The sequence below is a fragment of the Leptosomus discolor genome, chromosome 7 (assembly GCF_034619465.1).
Source record: "Leptosomus discolor isolate bLepDis1 chromosome 7, bLepDis1.hap2, whole genome shotgun sequence".
NCBI classification, from domain to species: domain Eukaryota; kingdom Metazoa; phylum Chordata; class Aves; order Leptosomiformes; family Leptosomidae; genus Leptosomus; species Leptosomus discolor.
In genome coordinates this window covers 39,131,202-39,146,932 of record NC_141397.1, presented here as the reverse complement: position 1 = coordinate 39,146,932, position 15,731 = coordinate 39,131,202, and the positions used below count along the sequence as shown (strand labels likewise).

Sequence of the window (15,731 nt, the reverse complement as noted above, 5' to 3'; positions counted from 1 at the left end):
GGAGAAAACAGAGGGCTGGAATTTCTTAATGGATCTTTTGAACTTTTATCTTTTATACAGTAAATGTTTTATTGAATTACATGTTGGGATTTTTAATATCTTTGTGTCTGTTCAGATTGCTGGTTATGAACCTACAGATTTGTACTAATTCATAATTTTAATGCAATAAAATAAGGAAAACTTTGATATACGCGACAGCGTGGGCTTTTTAGCTTTGTTTTTCGTTATCCTTGTGTTTGAAATAGAATAAATATTTGTTCTCCTAGCCAAGGCATCTTAGAGTTTTATTACCAGATTTCCCCAGGCAGTTTTCCTCCCGTACCCCTTTGTTGAAAGTAGAGCACAGCTGAGGCAAATATTGGTATGTGGTTTTCAAATTACTGTTTTGTGCAGACCCTTTGCTTGGAATACAAATGGGCCTAAAAGTTCAGGCCTCACTATAGGAATTGCATTTATCGTGGAGACATTTTCTTTTAAACAGGGTATATCCCTCGAACTCTCTCCTGTGTTTTACTGGAAGCCTGTTCTTTATTGCAAACATAGGGTGCGGGGGCAGTTGCCTGTTTTCTGGGTTGAAAGCTCTCCTTCAGGAGGTTGTGACCAATGGATGGGTGTATCCTCTTCTCCTGAATCATGTAAACATTTGCTTAAAAAGAGTCAGTAGTACTTGCATAAGTAAACTGAACAGGTTTCTGGGCTAGTTTGAATTGATGATTTTTAAAAAAATCATTCTCCCTGTTACATTTGCTGGGTTATAAAACACTGAAAACACCCACTCCAAAAAACTTTGCTTTTCAGCAAGGAGGAGTTATTGGGAGGAATTGACTCTAACTTCCTTTTGAACCTCATGAGATTTTAGAACGTAGCATGTTATATCACTTTATTACAGGGGTTGAATTTGATTACCTTTGCTTTGGTTGTTTTTGTTGCAAAGTTAAACCAATTTTACGTATGCTTAAGGAAAATGTGTACATGACATAAAAATGATTTAGGTTGCAACTTTGACTGTTCATTTCAGCAATGCTGCAGAGGTTTGTGCAAAGCCATAGTTTGAACACAGACAGATTAAAGCTGCCAGGACAGCATAAAGCAAGTTCTGTTTAACACTCTGATAGTACAATAGTTTATAATCTGCAGTGTGTAACAACAGAAACATCTCTTCCTTTCTTGCAAACAGCATAGCCTTCACAAGGCAGGGAAGGTGGCAAAAGAAGGGTGGTTGTTTCAGATCCTAGGCATAACTGTAAAACCAGGACCAAGGTTAGGACTCTCCTGCAGTATCACGTGTAGGTGTAACTTCCCAGGTACATGCGGTTTCACTGGGGCACGTGCCAAGTGCTGTAAACATGCTGTAACATTTAATGTGATCTGTACCCATTTGAGGATAAGAAAGACAGTGGTCTTTGAATTTCAGTCTCTTAGAGAATTATTTTTTTTCGAGATTTTTCTTATCTCCCAACTATCATTTCATTATTTTAAAGGGAAGATTTGCAGGGGAAAAATGTATTAGTTGTGTTATTTTGAAATAAGGAAGATTTGGGATATGCCAGAGTTTCAGTTGTAGTACGTTGGCTTGCAGAACACTTGCACTCTAGAAATAATGATTTGGTCTGTGCATGCAATGGCTTCAGCATGGCATCGGGCAGGAGGGGGCTCTGAGCGGGCTCCCATCATCTTCTGGTCAGCCACTTCTGGCCTTTAGTATGAAAAGATTCTCATCTTTGAAGCAGTAGTAGTAGTAATAGTAATAATAGTAATAAAAATAAAGTTACATCTTTTAAGGGGATCAGCCAGTGGAATGCGAGGGGCACTTCCTTCTGATAAGGAGTTGAATTGCAAACATTTGAACATCACATAACTTTTTGTACATCCAATAATGCTCTTTGTTATTGCAATACTATTTTTGTCGTCCGTCTTTGAATTGTTTTAAGCATTCAAGCATAAAGCTTACAGAACCAGTACTTGCATTTTATTTTTGTCAAGCTTTGCACTCAAATCTGGCTTTCTGTGTAGAAATTGAATTTAGATTGAAGAATGGAAATATCCTCTGAAAAAATAACAGAGAAGCAATGCTAAAAGCTTATTATCTTATTACTACGCTTGTTATCTCAGTGTAAAACAAATGAAGACTGCTTCTACTTAAACTTTTAGTAAAAGCTAGTCCATGTTTATATAATTAGCAAAACCTGTATTCTAATAAACTGACCTGGTCCCCCAGTGGGAGCTTTTACCATTTAAAAATTGTATTAATCTGGGAGGAAAGCCCACAGAGCTGAGAGCTGTGTGCTTCTCTTTTTCTGAAACAACAGATAGCCAGTGATCTTGGTCATGTCAGGTATGACATATCCTAGATTTGGTATTTCAGATGCGAAAATCAAACTTTTGTCTTTTCAGTTAGCATCACCATAGCTGCAGTGAATTTTTTTAACTTTTTTTTTTAGTCCAGATTCTGCCTCAGACAGGGACCATCTCCCTGTTCCATCTGGAGATGAATGTTTCCCATAGACCGGAATTTTTCGAGAAGAAACATAAGTTTGCTTTGTACTTCTGACTGCATACAGTACTGACCAGGGGATGGTGGGGGAAAGGCAAAAGCTTTTTCTGAATATCAGCTGACACGCTTCTGAAGGCACACAGAGAAATGAGGTGTGGGGGTTAGCATGCTGGTTTTCCAGAGCCACTTTTAAAATGAAAGCTGCAATTAAAATGCAGATACACCATTTTAAGTCTTTTTTTCTCCTCCTTCCCCCCCCCCCCCCCCCAATTTCCTTTTGTTGCAGTTCAAAGGCATGAAATATCCTGTCCCTTCACTAGTGTTTTAAGTATGCTTCAATTTAGCTTGTTTCATAATGGCAAAAAAAAAAAGTCTTAGTATATATGTGGACATCTAGCAGTTTATTAGAGTAAAGGCATCACAAAACTGGATTCAGACAACAGAAATTTAGAGGCTCCTGATGGTTCAAATGATAAAATTTAATGTTATGGTTAAGAAAGTAATCTAGCAGGTTGTTCTTCTCTTACTCAATTTTCTTTTTGCAGGAAAGAGTTGTGATTTTTCATGTATCAGTTTCTTTTTGCTCTCCAAGTTTGATCAGGAAGGTGGTTTCATCTCCCTAGCATGTGACCTGCTGCTATCCCTAGTGTGGGGCCAAAACATTGAGGGGGGGGGAACAAAAAAACCCAAAAACAAAACCAAAAACAAAACAACAACAAAAAAACCACAAAACAAACAAAACAAAACAAACAAACAACAAAAAAACAACAAAAAAACACCACAACACCCCCCCCCCCCAACCCAATTGTATGTTAACTGTAATAATATCAGTGGGAGGGATAGGATTCGAGTACTCTTGAAGAAAATAGAAGGTAAGGCCATGGTTACAGCAACTGGCTTAAAGATTGTTCTGTAATGCCATAATGAACTTCTCGTGACCGGTTTTGTGTCATATTCTAAACATACTTCTTTTTCAAATTTGAGTACGAGCCTTCACATCTGTGTATACTGAAGATCCTCTCAGTAAAAAGTAGAGTGGACAAACATTTGTATTAAGCCATAGTTTTAGGTATTAGAGGCTTTCATGGTTTTATTCCTGGACAAAAGAAGAGGCAGCATAAACAATAATAACACCATTTGGCATTATTATACAGTAGCTAGCTGTGAAGATAAGGCTAGTGTCCTCACTGAGCCCATACTTGTGTTCATGCAATCTACAGTGCTTTTGCAAGGTTTTACTTGACTTTTTTTTTCAGTTATATGTATGCTGGTCTTTTTATGAAACCATGGTTTTATTTGCTTAAGGATACATGGTTATAACTACATAGTGTAATTAACTGAGAAGTATTAGTGTTCCTAAAGATCTTTGAGGAAATGGAATATTACACGGAACTGACACACTTTTTGATGTCACATTGAGTTAAGTGCATTTGTGTGCGGTGTGAAAGCAGAAGTTTGTCCTGTACAGAGTGCAGTCAGGGCTGCGAGTGCCCAATTTCCATGCTTGTGTACCCATGCCATTGCATGCAAACCCTGACTTCTGCTTACGGTGAGACTTCCTGGTTTGGGATGTTTGTGTTATGACTTACGTGTAGAGAACAAATTTCCACTTCATGCAGAATGTTGGAATGTGGGAACACTCTTCTCAAAGAATAGTCCACTTTAATAGACCTGGAGGATGCTGCTGCCTGTGAGGCAGGGAGGAGGAAATCGTTCACATATTTTGATCTTCGCACCAGTATTTCACCTAATGAGGAGTTTTCTACGTTGAACAGCTCTTGAAAGAGCAATGGCTGCTCCGATTCTTCCTTTACCATCCTTCCCCAGGAGAATAGAGAATCGCTGTGTGTCTTACCTGCTTGGCTGGGAGCTCCACCCTTGCTGCTCTAGTGGAGAAATACTGTTGGATTACAAGAATGAAACTTTCAGTACACGCTTGTGACATCATCTGCCAAGATAAGCCATCATATTGAGTTTATATCAAACAGTTAAACAAACAATAGCAAAAAAGCTAACCTGAGCTGCTCCATGGCATTTTATAGTTCTTTCTAGAGAAATGTTGGAAATCACATTAACCTCAGAAAGTCCTTTTGCAGAATTTGCCGTTGAAGTTGACAGACCGGTACAAGTTGCAGCTGTAACAGCTCCTTCCCAAGTGCCTTCTTGCTTTCATCGTAGGGAAACAAACAGCTACAGGGTGTCCTCAGCGTGCAGGGGAAGGGCACTTCTGCCCCTGAGGACATGACAGGCTTTAGGTTAGCCCTTTCCCTGGGCTTGGGTTCTGCGTGTTGTTTCAGGCTTCTCAAGGGCTGAGCATACTTCATTTTCATAAATCACTCTTTGGGTGACAGGGTTCTTGCTGTCAGATACAAATGAGCAAATGTTTGGAAGTAACTTAATGGCCAGCTTCTGTTGGAGGTGATGGAAACTAGAACAATTCGATTGAAATAGCAGGCAGTGGAGTTTGTAGTAAGTTATATCCCTTTTGCTCCCCTGTATGAGTCTATCCAGGAACAATTAAAGTTATGAATTCTGGAACATGTTGCTACATTGTGTTAAGTTCCAAGAATTTAAAGAAGCCCCTCACCCCTGTAAGCTTGTAGCTTATTTGTTTTTAAGCTGTTGTTTCAGCATCCCTGACATGTAAGAGCAAACTACCAATAAACTCCAGTCCCCATATAGGTGAAACACACACCAGACATTGCTTTCATGTGCTAGTACTAAAAGCAGTGGGAATGAAGAAAATGCTTGGGCAGAAACAAAAATCTGCTCCAGAACGACTGCTCGACTAGTGTATTAATAGTTAACTCCGTAGCCTTGATGATCTGAATCTCTTCCAGGTGACCGAGCGCAGCACTGTTTAGCTTCCTGCATTTGTCAATGTGAAAACATGCACTTGGGCTCCCTCGCCATTGTCATGCTGCTGGGCGCCTCGTGGTGGTTTTGCTTCCTGAGCCAGAGAGCAGCAGCCAGGAGTGAACTGAAAACCTTCTGGCTCCTTCTCCTCCAGCACGTGTGTCTGGGTCGAGACATACTGGATATCCACGGGGGCTGATTTTTTTTTATTATTTTTTAAAGCCTTTTGTGCCGATTTTTAGGCAGTCTGGGAACTGATGAGTTGGCGTTTTTGGCTTTGCTGTTGATTTTCCTGTTTGCCTTCAGTCAGGTGATTTAGCCCTTGCTCTCTGCTTGTAATACACAACAAATCACGCCGGGGAGAGCTGTTAGTGTGGCTGAGCGTGAGCAGTGTGGTGTAAGCTGTAGATACTGAAGTGCTTGGTACCCCCTCCGTTGCCTGATCTGACAAAGCTTGTCTATTTATCATAGGGAAGATCAGGAAAAAGAAAAAACTCAGATGAGGTTAGGCAGGAATTTTGTGGGCATAGTGTGAGTAATTGGAGTGTCTGTTGCCTTTGTTTGGTCCCAAAAAGCAGAGCTTCTTGAACAGTTGTTTTCACTGTGAACACCCGAGGGGTAGTCTGCCTGCTGTTTCGAAGGAGTCTGCCAAGACAGGAGAGCAGCTGCTGTTCATAGGCTTAAATTCACTGTAATGATGCTTTACGTGGCAGAAATATCTAAAACGTCCACAAATGAAATGATCATATAAAAAAAAGATTGACAGTTAGTAATCTAAAGTGAAGTAGTACATGTTACTCCTGCTTCAGACAGGTTTTGCTGTGCAAGAGGATTGTCCATCCAGTTAATACTCAGTGCTGCAAAACTGCTTTCCTTTGAGATCGGTAGATTATTCTATTCGCATACTTAGAAGAGCCAGGAGTGAAATCTCTTGCATGCTTCCTTTTTGTATAGCAATGTGTTTTCCTCTCCCATTGGTACAATTTTGGAAATTCCCTGATTTCTGAATGTGTCTTTAATGAGCCTTATCTGCTGGAGTGGAGAGTAGCGCGATGATTCGTCCTAGCTTTTCCCTGGGGTAAAAAGTAATTCTTATTTTAAAAAGGAAAAATTAAAAGCTGTATATTCTTCTTACTGCAGTGTAATCCTGTGTTGCAAACCCTGCTGATAATCAACAAAATCCAATGGGATTTGAGCACTTTTTCCTAGATATGATTTCTCCTTTCCCTTAAATGCAGTTGTAAAGGTATCTGTCCTTGCTGTGCTGCCATGTAGTAGCAGGGTTGCAGTGAAGACTCAGTTTGCTTTGAGATACGCACTTAAGTCTTTGGATGTATATGCCTTTTTTCTTTTTCTTTTTTTTTTTGTTTTTTAATAATGCGGGGTTGCAGTGACAGTTGGTAATCATTTTAGATGTGCTATCTTTGAAACCATTTTCTCTCCTTTTCCACTCCATTGTCGCCTTCTCTTCCCACCCAGGCCTCCCAGTGGAGCATCCACAGCTCTCCTCCCTTGTGCTGAAGCGTCCCGTGGGCTTGAACACGGCATTTCAGGTGAACTTGAATGCAGCTGGCCAGGGTTCATCTCCTCTTCTGAGTCCTGTCCTCAGTGATGCTGGCGGTGCCAGGATAGAAGAGGATGATGAAATGAAACGTAAGGTAAGATAATGACACAACTGGGAATTTACATCATGAGCAAAGCAGTGGTTTCAGGTGAGGAGCTGTGCTTGCTGGTCACTGAATGCTGATTGCATTGATGTGTTTGGTGGTTAGTGTTAAAACTAAAACCTTCCAGTGCTGAAGGTTTGCTTGAGTCGGTGGCAGGAGTCCCTGCTGTCCTCTTGCTGTAGGGGTCTTCTTGACACCTGCTGCTGGGATCACCTACTGCAGTTTCAGCAGCAACCACTGCCAAGGGCCCCAGCGTGGCAGGGGGCTGTTCTTGAAGTCTGCCTTTTATACCTTGGAAAGGAAATGAGAGTTCAGATTGGACATTAGGAAAAGGCTCTTCACTGAGAGGGTGGTCGGTCACTGAAAAGGGCTCCCAAGGGAAGTGGTCACCGCACCAAGCCTGTTAGAGCTCAGGGAGTATCTGGATGATGTTCTTAGTCATATGGTTTAATTTTAGGTAGTCATGCAAGAGCAGGGAGTTGGACTTCGTGATCCTTATGGGTCTCTTCCAACTTGAGATGGTCTAAGAGATGTGGCTTCCTGAGATGAGCTGTTTGGGGGAAACAGTTGGTATTTTGATATAAACCAGTAGCAGTGCACTTGGCACCTTTTGGGCTGTAAATATGAGATTAGAATGTAAAAAACCACTAGTCTTTGTGCTGAGACTATTGAAAGGACACTCTAAAGCAGGTGAATTGTTCGAGGTGATTCTCACCAGGGCAGTACACCAAAAGGCTGGTGGGGGAGATGGCTGTCGATGCTGGAAGTCAGTTGCTTTGGCTCATTCGGTAATGAAAAATGGTGCCACATGGTGACATTAAACCTGGCCTTGCCTTTGCTGAATGCTGTCATGTTTGACCTTTGTCAGCTCACTGGACTGTGCTGTCTGCAAAGTCCTGTGTGTCATTAACAAAAATGTGTTCTAAAATAATTTCACCAGTGTAGAGAATAGCACAGAGCTAACATTTGTTCATATGTAAGGTACATTCTTCTGACGTTCCTTACTTCCCGTGCAGTCTCACCAAGGTCAATCTCACCATATGTTGGTCCTCCAAGCCATTTTTTCTTATCATTCCAGGACCTTTAGTGTGGTCTGGAGATGTCTCTTCTCGTGCTGTAGAGGACCTGACCTCAACTTCAGCTTTCTCAGCAGCAGGTGTCACGGTGCATCCTCTTACACCCAGTCAGTCATGGGCTTGTTCAGCAGGGCTGGCTGTATCATTGAAGCTGCCCTCTCTGTGGCTGACTTTTCTGTCCAGTGAGAGGTGGACAATGCTCTGGCCTTATGGAAGCTAGAGGCTTGCTTTCTGAAAAGAGAGAGGCAAAAATGCCTCTGACTTTTGTGGTGCAACAGGTCTTAAAGCAGGAACAACTTGAGTCTTCAAGATGTGCTTGTGTCCAGGTGCTCATCCTTGGCCTAGGCTGCTTTCCTTTCTTTCCACCAGTAAGCACTGGTTACTTTAACTGGGAACTCCCCAACATGATGTGGGGTTTTCCTCACCCCCACGCAGAGCTCAGGTTTCACCCTTGCTTTCTCAGGTAATCCTAATTATAAAAAGTTTCCGTTCTGGAGGCATTTCCACCTTTGGTCCTTGAGACGTGAACTTCAGCTCCTTGCTCTGTGCTTCAGCACCACCGAGCAAGGCATATCTGCCCCAGTGCAGCATCTGTATCCATATCCTCTCGCGCACTGGAACACTGCAAGGCCTTTCTGAAAGGTGAAGTAAGTGGTGGTAATCCACAGATTCTGACCAAGTTCTCCCAGGAGCTTCTCCAGAGTCTTACTGCGTGTACTCTGCGCAGTAAGCCTCCCCTGGTCTATGCAGCGAAGCTTACGTACTGCTTCATGCTGACATCTGATCGTGTGCTCTGGTAAGCAGTGGCTTCCTGTGCCTCCACAGTTCTTCAAAATGCCAGAGATGGCCAGATGTCAGTGTGTGACTCAGATTTTCTATTTTTATCCACACTGCACCATGTTATCAGGCTTTCACGGTGGTTGCTAGCAATAACAAGAATCTGCAACCACAGAATCATTGAGGTTGAAAGTGACCTCTTGAAATGTTCTAGTCTAGTCAGCTCCTCTTTCTTGAGCAATGACGCCAAGCATTTAGATGCACTCAGGAGAAATAAGTGATTGTGTGCATATACAGATGTTGATGTGTGCATTCTTTGACTGCTTTTCAGATGTGGATAACAGATGACTAGACTTTGCCTTTGCAGGGGCTTGGTATATAGTATGTGACAAACTGCACTCTGCAGAGCACTGCATTTCTCGTGGTGAGACAGAGAAGTCCACCTAACAGCAGGCTTCCGTGACCATTTTTTGGTAAGCTGCATTGCTCCTCTTGCCTTGCCTGCTTGCAGAGAGCGAGCAGGCAGCCAGGTTTGTTGACTCTTTGGTGCTTGAGAAGGATCCAGGACCTTCCATTACAGTGCAGGTAAGGCTGCATCATCCAAACTCAGTTCCTTATGGAGTCAGTGGCCACGCTGTAATCTGTAGTTTTCTGTGCAGCCTCAAAGAAGAAACCACCTTGTGTGCTCTTTATTCCTGCTCTTCTGCTCACCCCATCCACATTCTGGTTGTCTTACCTGTCAGGATCCTCAGACAAGAGGGTCACAGGCCCGTGCTGTTTGCTGTCTTGGCTATATCTTCAGGTGCTTCTCGGTGCCAGCTTGCTCACTCTTGTTTTGTCTCAGTTGGTGGTCTGGAGATCTGTGCACCGTATATCCTGACTATCAGCTGCTCAGGGAACACCCACGAGCAGTAGCCACTTTGAATTTAGTGCTTCCAAAGCTCACTTCTCCCATGATTGCTCCTGAATGCTAAGGGACCTCTCTGAGATCTGCTGTGCAGCTCTGTGGAGCCAAGTGCTGCAACGTGAGAGACTCAAGCAGCTCTGGGCAGGACAATCCTCCAGGCACTCTTCTCCTGGAGACCCCAAATAACTGAGTCAGATCATACGATGCTGTTAAGAACCCCTTGTTGTGTGGACGTGGTATGAATATGGGCTTGCAGGAGAGAGGAAGGTTTAATCAGTAACTAGGAGCTGAGATGGAAACAGCCCACCTCCCCCTACCTTTCAGCCCCCCTATCTCATTTAGACATTTTGAGGTAGAGTTTATAGCTTTGACAGGTCACTCTACTGTTAGTTTTCAATATTTTTTTTTTCTTTTAAAGAGTTCCTCTCATTTATCCTTATAGCAGGCATAGTATAGCCTGGAAATAACAAGCAGTGAGTGCGTTATCTGTCCTAAGTGATGAAGCCAAATCCTTTCTGCCCCATTGTGCAAAGTCTGGCATTTCAGCAGCTTGAGTTCTCATTCAGGCTGAAACTAATTTAGGAAAGTGAGAATCCTGGAGGGGAACTTTTTTATTATTGTGGGTCGGTCAGCTTCTGAGACTTCCAAGGCTTCAGTGTCCATTCGAAGACAGTATTTTAAATGAAGCAAACCCAGGCGGAAAACCATGTTAAATTGGTTAAATCTAACCAAGTTAAAATTCACAGCAGTTGTACAGCTTTATTGTACAAGCAAAATGTAATCTTGCAGTATCTCTATGAAAAGAACTCTGATTTTAAGGGTACTGATGCCGCTGTAAATCCATCTGGTTAATCACTGTGTTTGTATGTAAACTCCTTGGCAAACTCTTTGACTCTGGCAGTGTGTGCTTTTCCACTCCAGGCTGCTGTTGCTGTACAGAAACCTTGACAAAGCCAAGAGTTTTTGTTACTTTTTCTCTTTAAGTCACTGTGGTTTTCTTTCATCTTACTAGTAGATTTCTCCCCATTTCCTTTTCTAATGGAGAGTGGTTGTAGCAACCCACTTGAAAAGTGCATAGAAGCTGGGCTTTTCTGGTGTGGTGGTTTCGGTGAGTTCCCCCCACCCAGAGTTGTTTTTAATGCTGCCGAAGCGTGGTCTTTGAAGTGAAATGTTAAGCTTTTTTGCGTGCATGGAATTATTACTTATTTGTTTGTTTATTTCCAGACTTGGTAGTTTTGTGACATTGGGATCTAGGTACAAGGCAGGCAGGAAAGTCTTTTAGTCCTATAGTCCTTTATTTTTGGTCTTTGTGAATTCAGAGTAGAGCTCTTCACTCGACGCAAGCTGGTCTTGCTGCATCTAGTGAGTGTTTGAAGGTTCCAGGTGGGATTGTGTGTACTTAATATGGTGAAACGCTGGTTTTTTCCAGGTGGTGCCTTGATGCCTGCTATGGTTGTAGGAACATTTTCTTTGGACTTTGGAAGCAGACTGCCTCCTTAGAGAGTTCTTGTGTTTATTTTTTTCAGGTGTGAATTGATTTTTTTTCTTTCCTCTTGCAGTGCCTGACCAGTAAGGAGGGTGTTTGGCAGGGCCCCTCTTACACTGTGACATCCATACCACTCTGTGGTGCTTCTGGTACAGGGTCTGCCTGGTAGCTGCTGCCAGGATTCAGCACAGGGGTTTCAGTTAGGACTGGTGCAAGACCAAAAGATAGAAAATTAAGGGCACTAAATTTCAGCAGGGGAAAATTTGGAAAGCAGCAAGAACCGCAGAGAGTAAACAGAAAGTGATGATGTAGGAGAAAGGAAGAGAAGGTGCTTGGGAAAAGAAAAGCATTTCTCTGCCTCAAGCTAGCACACTGTCAGCTGGAGAAAAAAGTGAAAAGCTGCAGAAGTGCGCGAAGGTGATGAAAAAGGTAACCCATGCAGGCGATGAAAAATGTGAGGTGGTGGGCACGGTGTGTTTTCGCGTGCCTTCACGCTCTGTAAGTTTTCAAGGAAGAAACAATCCTGAAAAAAATTTTTGAGACGCAGAAAAAGCACTGGAGTAAGGATCAAAGCACAGGGTGTGTACTGGGGACAGACAGGTCCTTTCCAAAGTTCTCGAGGATGTACTAGATAATAGATGTTGCTTGAGAGTAACTCTTTAAGCAACTGTTTAAATGTCCATTCCATGTCCATTCTGTCTTCTCTTTTCTTTAAATAGCAGCCCCGGAGCAAGCATGCGGCCAACAACTGATGTAGTATGATTTTTGTGTTTTCTTAACTAATATGGTCTTCAAAGGATTTGAGTAAAAGCTGTAAGTGGAAATAGAATAGTTTTGGAAAAGGACCATATTGCCCATCTGCTGTACTTCATTTGATTAGAGGTGTTTAAAACCTAGGAAACTTGGAATAACTGTTTCCGTATTTTTGTAAAGTGCTCCCTTGATTTTGAAATGGCAGTTCATATAACTGACGTATACTTGACATTATATTTTAATAATCTTGAAATTAAAATAATATTTTATAGTAAAGTCAGTATTTGAGAACGTGGTACTGAATACAGAGGTGCCATGTTAGTAATGAACTGCTCCATTTGCCCACAGGGAAAATGTATGTAAGGCTTGAGCTTGTGCTTAGTGACAAATGGAACATTTATATTTTAATCCTGATTGATCACTGTGTATTCTTTCAGCGCTATCCAACTGACAAGGCATACTTCATAGCAAAGGAGATTCTTGCTACAGAACGGACGTATTTAAAGGATCTGGAAGTTATTACAGTGGTAAGGGGTTTTAACTTTCTCTAACCCTTTTCCTTTTCTTGGATTTGTAATTGTTAATTTGGAAAAACTTGGAATTTATTCCAGGTAGCAGAAGAAGGAAGTACTCTGACAAAGCATAATCACTGAGCCGTGTAGCTGTTACCTTCCTTGTTACATACGTCCTCACATGCAAGAGCTGATCCCTTCTTTGGACTTCTATCGTTAGCTCCAACAGCTACATCACATGTCATTTTGATGTCTTAGGCAAAATTTCCCTCTGAAAAATGTGATCAGGGACAGCCTAAAAATGTTTCGCATGCAGCTTCAATGATAGTCATCGCTGTCAGCTCTGCTTCTAATCTAGTCGTCATCTCTGCGGTGTTCCTTGGGAAGCTTTTATCTTCGTGCCTTCAGGTCGCGAGAGCAGATGACAATTGCAAAGGGTATGAAGGATCCATAGGGGTTTGAGGAGTTCTGGGTTTTTTTTTGTTGCTGCTTTTTCTTTCCCCTCCTTTTCCCCTCCTTTCACCCAGAGTAGACAAGTGAGTTCTTGTGTGGAGGGCAGCTTGAGTTTCCAACTCTTTTACTTTAAGAGCTTTTTGTTCATTTACTCCAGGATTGAACACCATGACTGTTGCCGTTCTATAAGCTATTGTTTTAATTTCGTCAAAGAGAAGTGTGAGTCCCTTAATGCTGTACATCTTTGGTTGAGGTATTCTCTGTGAGCTCACTCAAATCCCTCCCATGGGCTTCCCAGCACTTCCCCTAAAAGCTGGGGGAATGTCTGGCACCTCAGGGGATTTTTGTAATACTCACATCCCTGCCAGAAGGCAGAGAACGGAAAGTGATTAAAAAGTGCAGTGTGTGACATTCAACAAGTTGTCTCCAGCTACCGAATAACTTGCACAGGGCTCCAAGTTTTATGAAAGAGCAGTTGTGTCTGCGTTGAAGTGGAAGCAGTGGTGTAATATCAGCTGTGGCAGCTTCTTGGTAATTGCCTGTAATTTAGAGCTGTTACCAAATATCTCATCGTTGCATTAAGAAACCTGCTTGTGCCCAGAACCAGTAATGAGCCTCATATTTGTAATGTTTGGCAAGGAAAGAAATTACATGCTTACGTCTTCCCTAAATGTTTCTCCTTCCTTCTTGGTGTTTCCCTGTGCACACACTTTCTCCTCCCCCATCGCTGCAGAAGCAGAAACTTTTATCCTAGCGATTAATTTCTTAAATAGAGAAATTTATCATCATTTATGATTTTTCCGACAGTGGTTTCGCAGCGCAGTCATCAAGGAGAACGCTATGCCAGAGGGCCTGATGACATTACTCTTCTCTAACATAGACCCAATTTATGAGTTTCATCGAGGCTTTCTGAAAGAGATTGAGCAAAGGCTGTCGCTCTGGTAAGGGTTAATAGTGCAGTGCATGAGCAACGGGCAGGGTGACCTTTTCCTATATCCTCACATCGAAACTGTACTTAATCTCTCTCACATCAAAACCATACTAAATCTCTCTCATGTTAAAACCATACTTAATCTCTATTTGAACTGGTATTTCTCCATCAATAGAATCAAGAAAAAAGTCTTTTAATAAATTGTGGTTTTAAAAAAAAGTCCAAAGTACATTTTGCAAAGCAAATTTTTCAAGTGTTGCCTTGTACATGATATGCTGTAGTTGTAGGAATTAGACACTAGACCAAGGGGTTTGTAATCACAGAGTCATTTAGGTGGGAAAAGACCCTTAAGGTCATTGAGTCCAACAGTTAATATAACCTGGTGGTGTCTCTCTGGCCCTAGAGAAGAGGAGAAACGCAAGGTCAAAAAGATAATGTGTGTGGTTTTTAACACCTTCCAGTTAATGAATCTCCAGGTGAAAATCTAGGAAATGCTTTTTTTGTAATTAAGATCAGAGTTCAGTTCTTGCGGCACGCCTTGTTTCAAAGACCATGTTTTTAGTCCTTTGACCTTTGTGTTACTTTCTACTGACCTGAGATGTAAGATATTAGAATATAATTACTGTTCAAAAGGAGGTGGTTAACGTAAACAAAGTACAAACAAAATAAATTAATAAATTCAGGTGGGATCATGTTATGACATTTATTCAAACGTCTGAGATGTTAAACTCCCAAATGGACTTTTGCACGAATTCATTTCTGTTCCTTTCTGTTTTCTAAGTGTGGCTTTATGTTTGTTATTTTACGCAGCTTCCGTATTTACCGTACCAAGTTTTCAACCGAGCCAGTGAAATGGGAATGTCAGATGGCTAAAAATGGGTAGAGGAGGCATTAATGTTAGTACTGCTTCCCTGAATTTTACTAAAGCAGTCCTTAAAATACACAGGTACTCAGGAAGCATTTCTTAGAGATTATGTCTTGAAGTACAGGGGAAGATGGAGGGTGGACATTGAGACTTCTTGATCTCCCGTGTACTGCACCTTCTTGTCTATCCCCTTATCTATGTTTCAGGGAAGGAAAAACCAACGCTCACATGAAGGGAGATTATCAGCGCATTGGAGATGTCATGCTCAGGAATATGCAGACTCTAAAGGTAGATAAAGGAGTGAAATAATGGAATCTCAGGATTGTTGAGTCATTTGTTTTCCTTTTGTCAAGGATGAGAGTTCAAGGTTTAGTATTTCCACTAAACTTGAAGTGACTTGCAAACAATTATTGTTGATAAACAAATTAAAAAGAAAACATTACACATATTTACAGCAAGGTTTTATACCACTTATTTAACCGCTGACATTTACCTTGAGAAAAGGTTGTTTGTTTAATGGTTATTCAGCAGAAGACAAAGAATTATTTAATTATCTTCAGCATCTCTCCTATATTGCCACATCTTGAACTCTACCCTGTGGAGCCACTGTTACATAAGGCTATTTAATTCAAAAAGGTAAATATTTTTTTAACTGCAGAGTAGTTTCTTCTGAAATGAAATCACCTTTGTTTGGAGTAGAGTGTCTTCATGGCACAGTTAACCTTGTGCCGTCGTAGTGGAGCAATTAGTCCATTAAAACCAGTGGCTTGAATGGGAGTGCAGAAGTGTGTGGCTGCTATTCTGCCAGCGCTCTCTGCATTTGATATTCCCAGCAGGCACAGGCGTAGTGCTGCACAGATGCCTGGTTTGTCTTTGCTGGGAGCTGCCTGCCAGGTTCTTTAATAGATAAACCTAGATAAGCCAGCCCTCTCACTTCTGCCTGTCATTAAAAAG

General features: G+C 41.8%; 1 protein-coding gene across 3 annotated transcripts in view; it reads left to right on the top strand.

Annotated features, from left to right (window-relative positions):
* FARP2 (FERM, ARH/RhoGEF and pleckstrin domain protein 2) overlaps positions 1-15,731 on the top strand; it is a 70,054-nt gene that overhangs the window by 43,302 nt on the left and 11,021 nt on the right. For all 3 annotated transcript variants that reach the window (XM_086467610.1, XM_086467612.1, XM_086467611.1), the window contains exons 13-16: positions 6,830-7,008; positions 12,454-12,543; positions 13,789-13,922; positions 14,984-15,065. In XM_086467610.1, the coding sequence (XP_086323736.1) occupies positions 6,830-7,008; positions 12,454-12,543; positions 13,789-13,922; positions 14,984-15,065 (485 nt within the window). The remainder of the gene's footprint in view (positions 1-6,829; positions 7,009-12,453; positions 12,544-13,788; positions 13,923-14,983; positions 15,066-15,731) is intronic.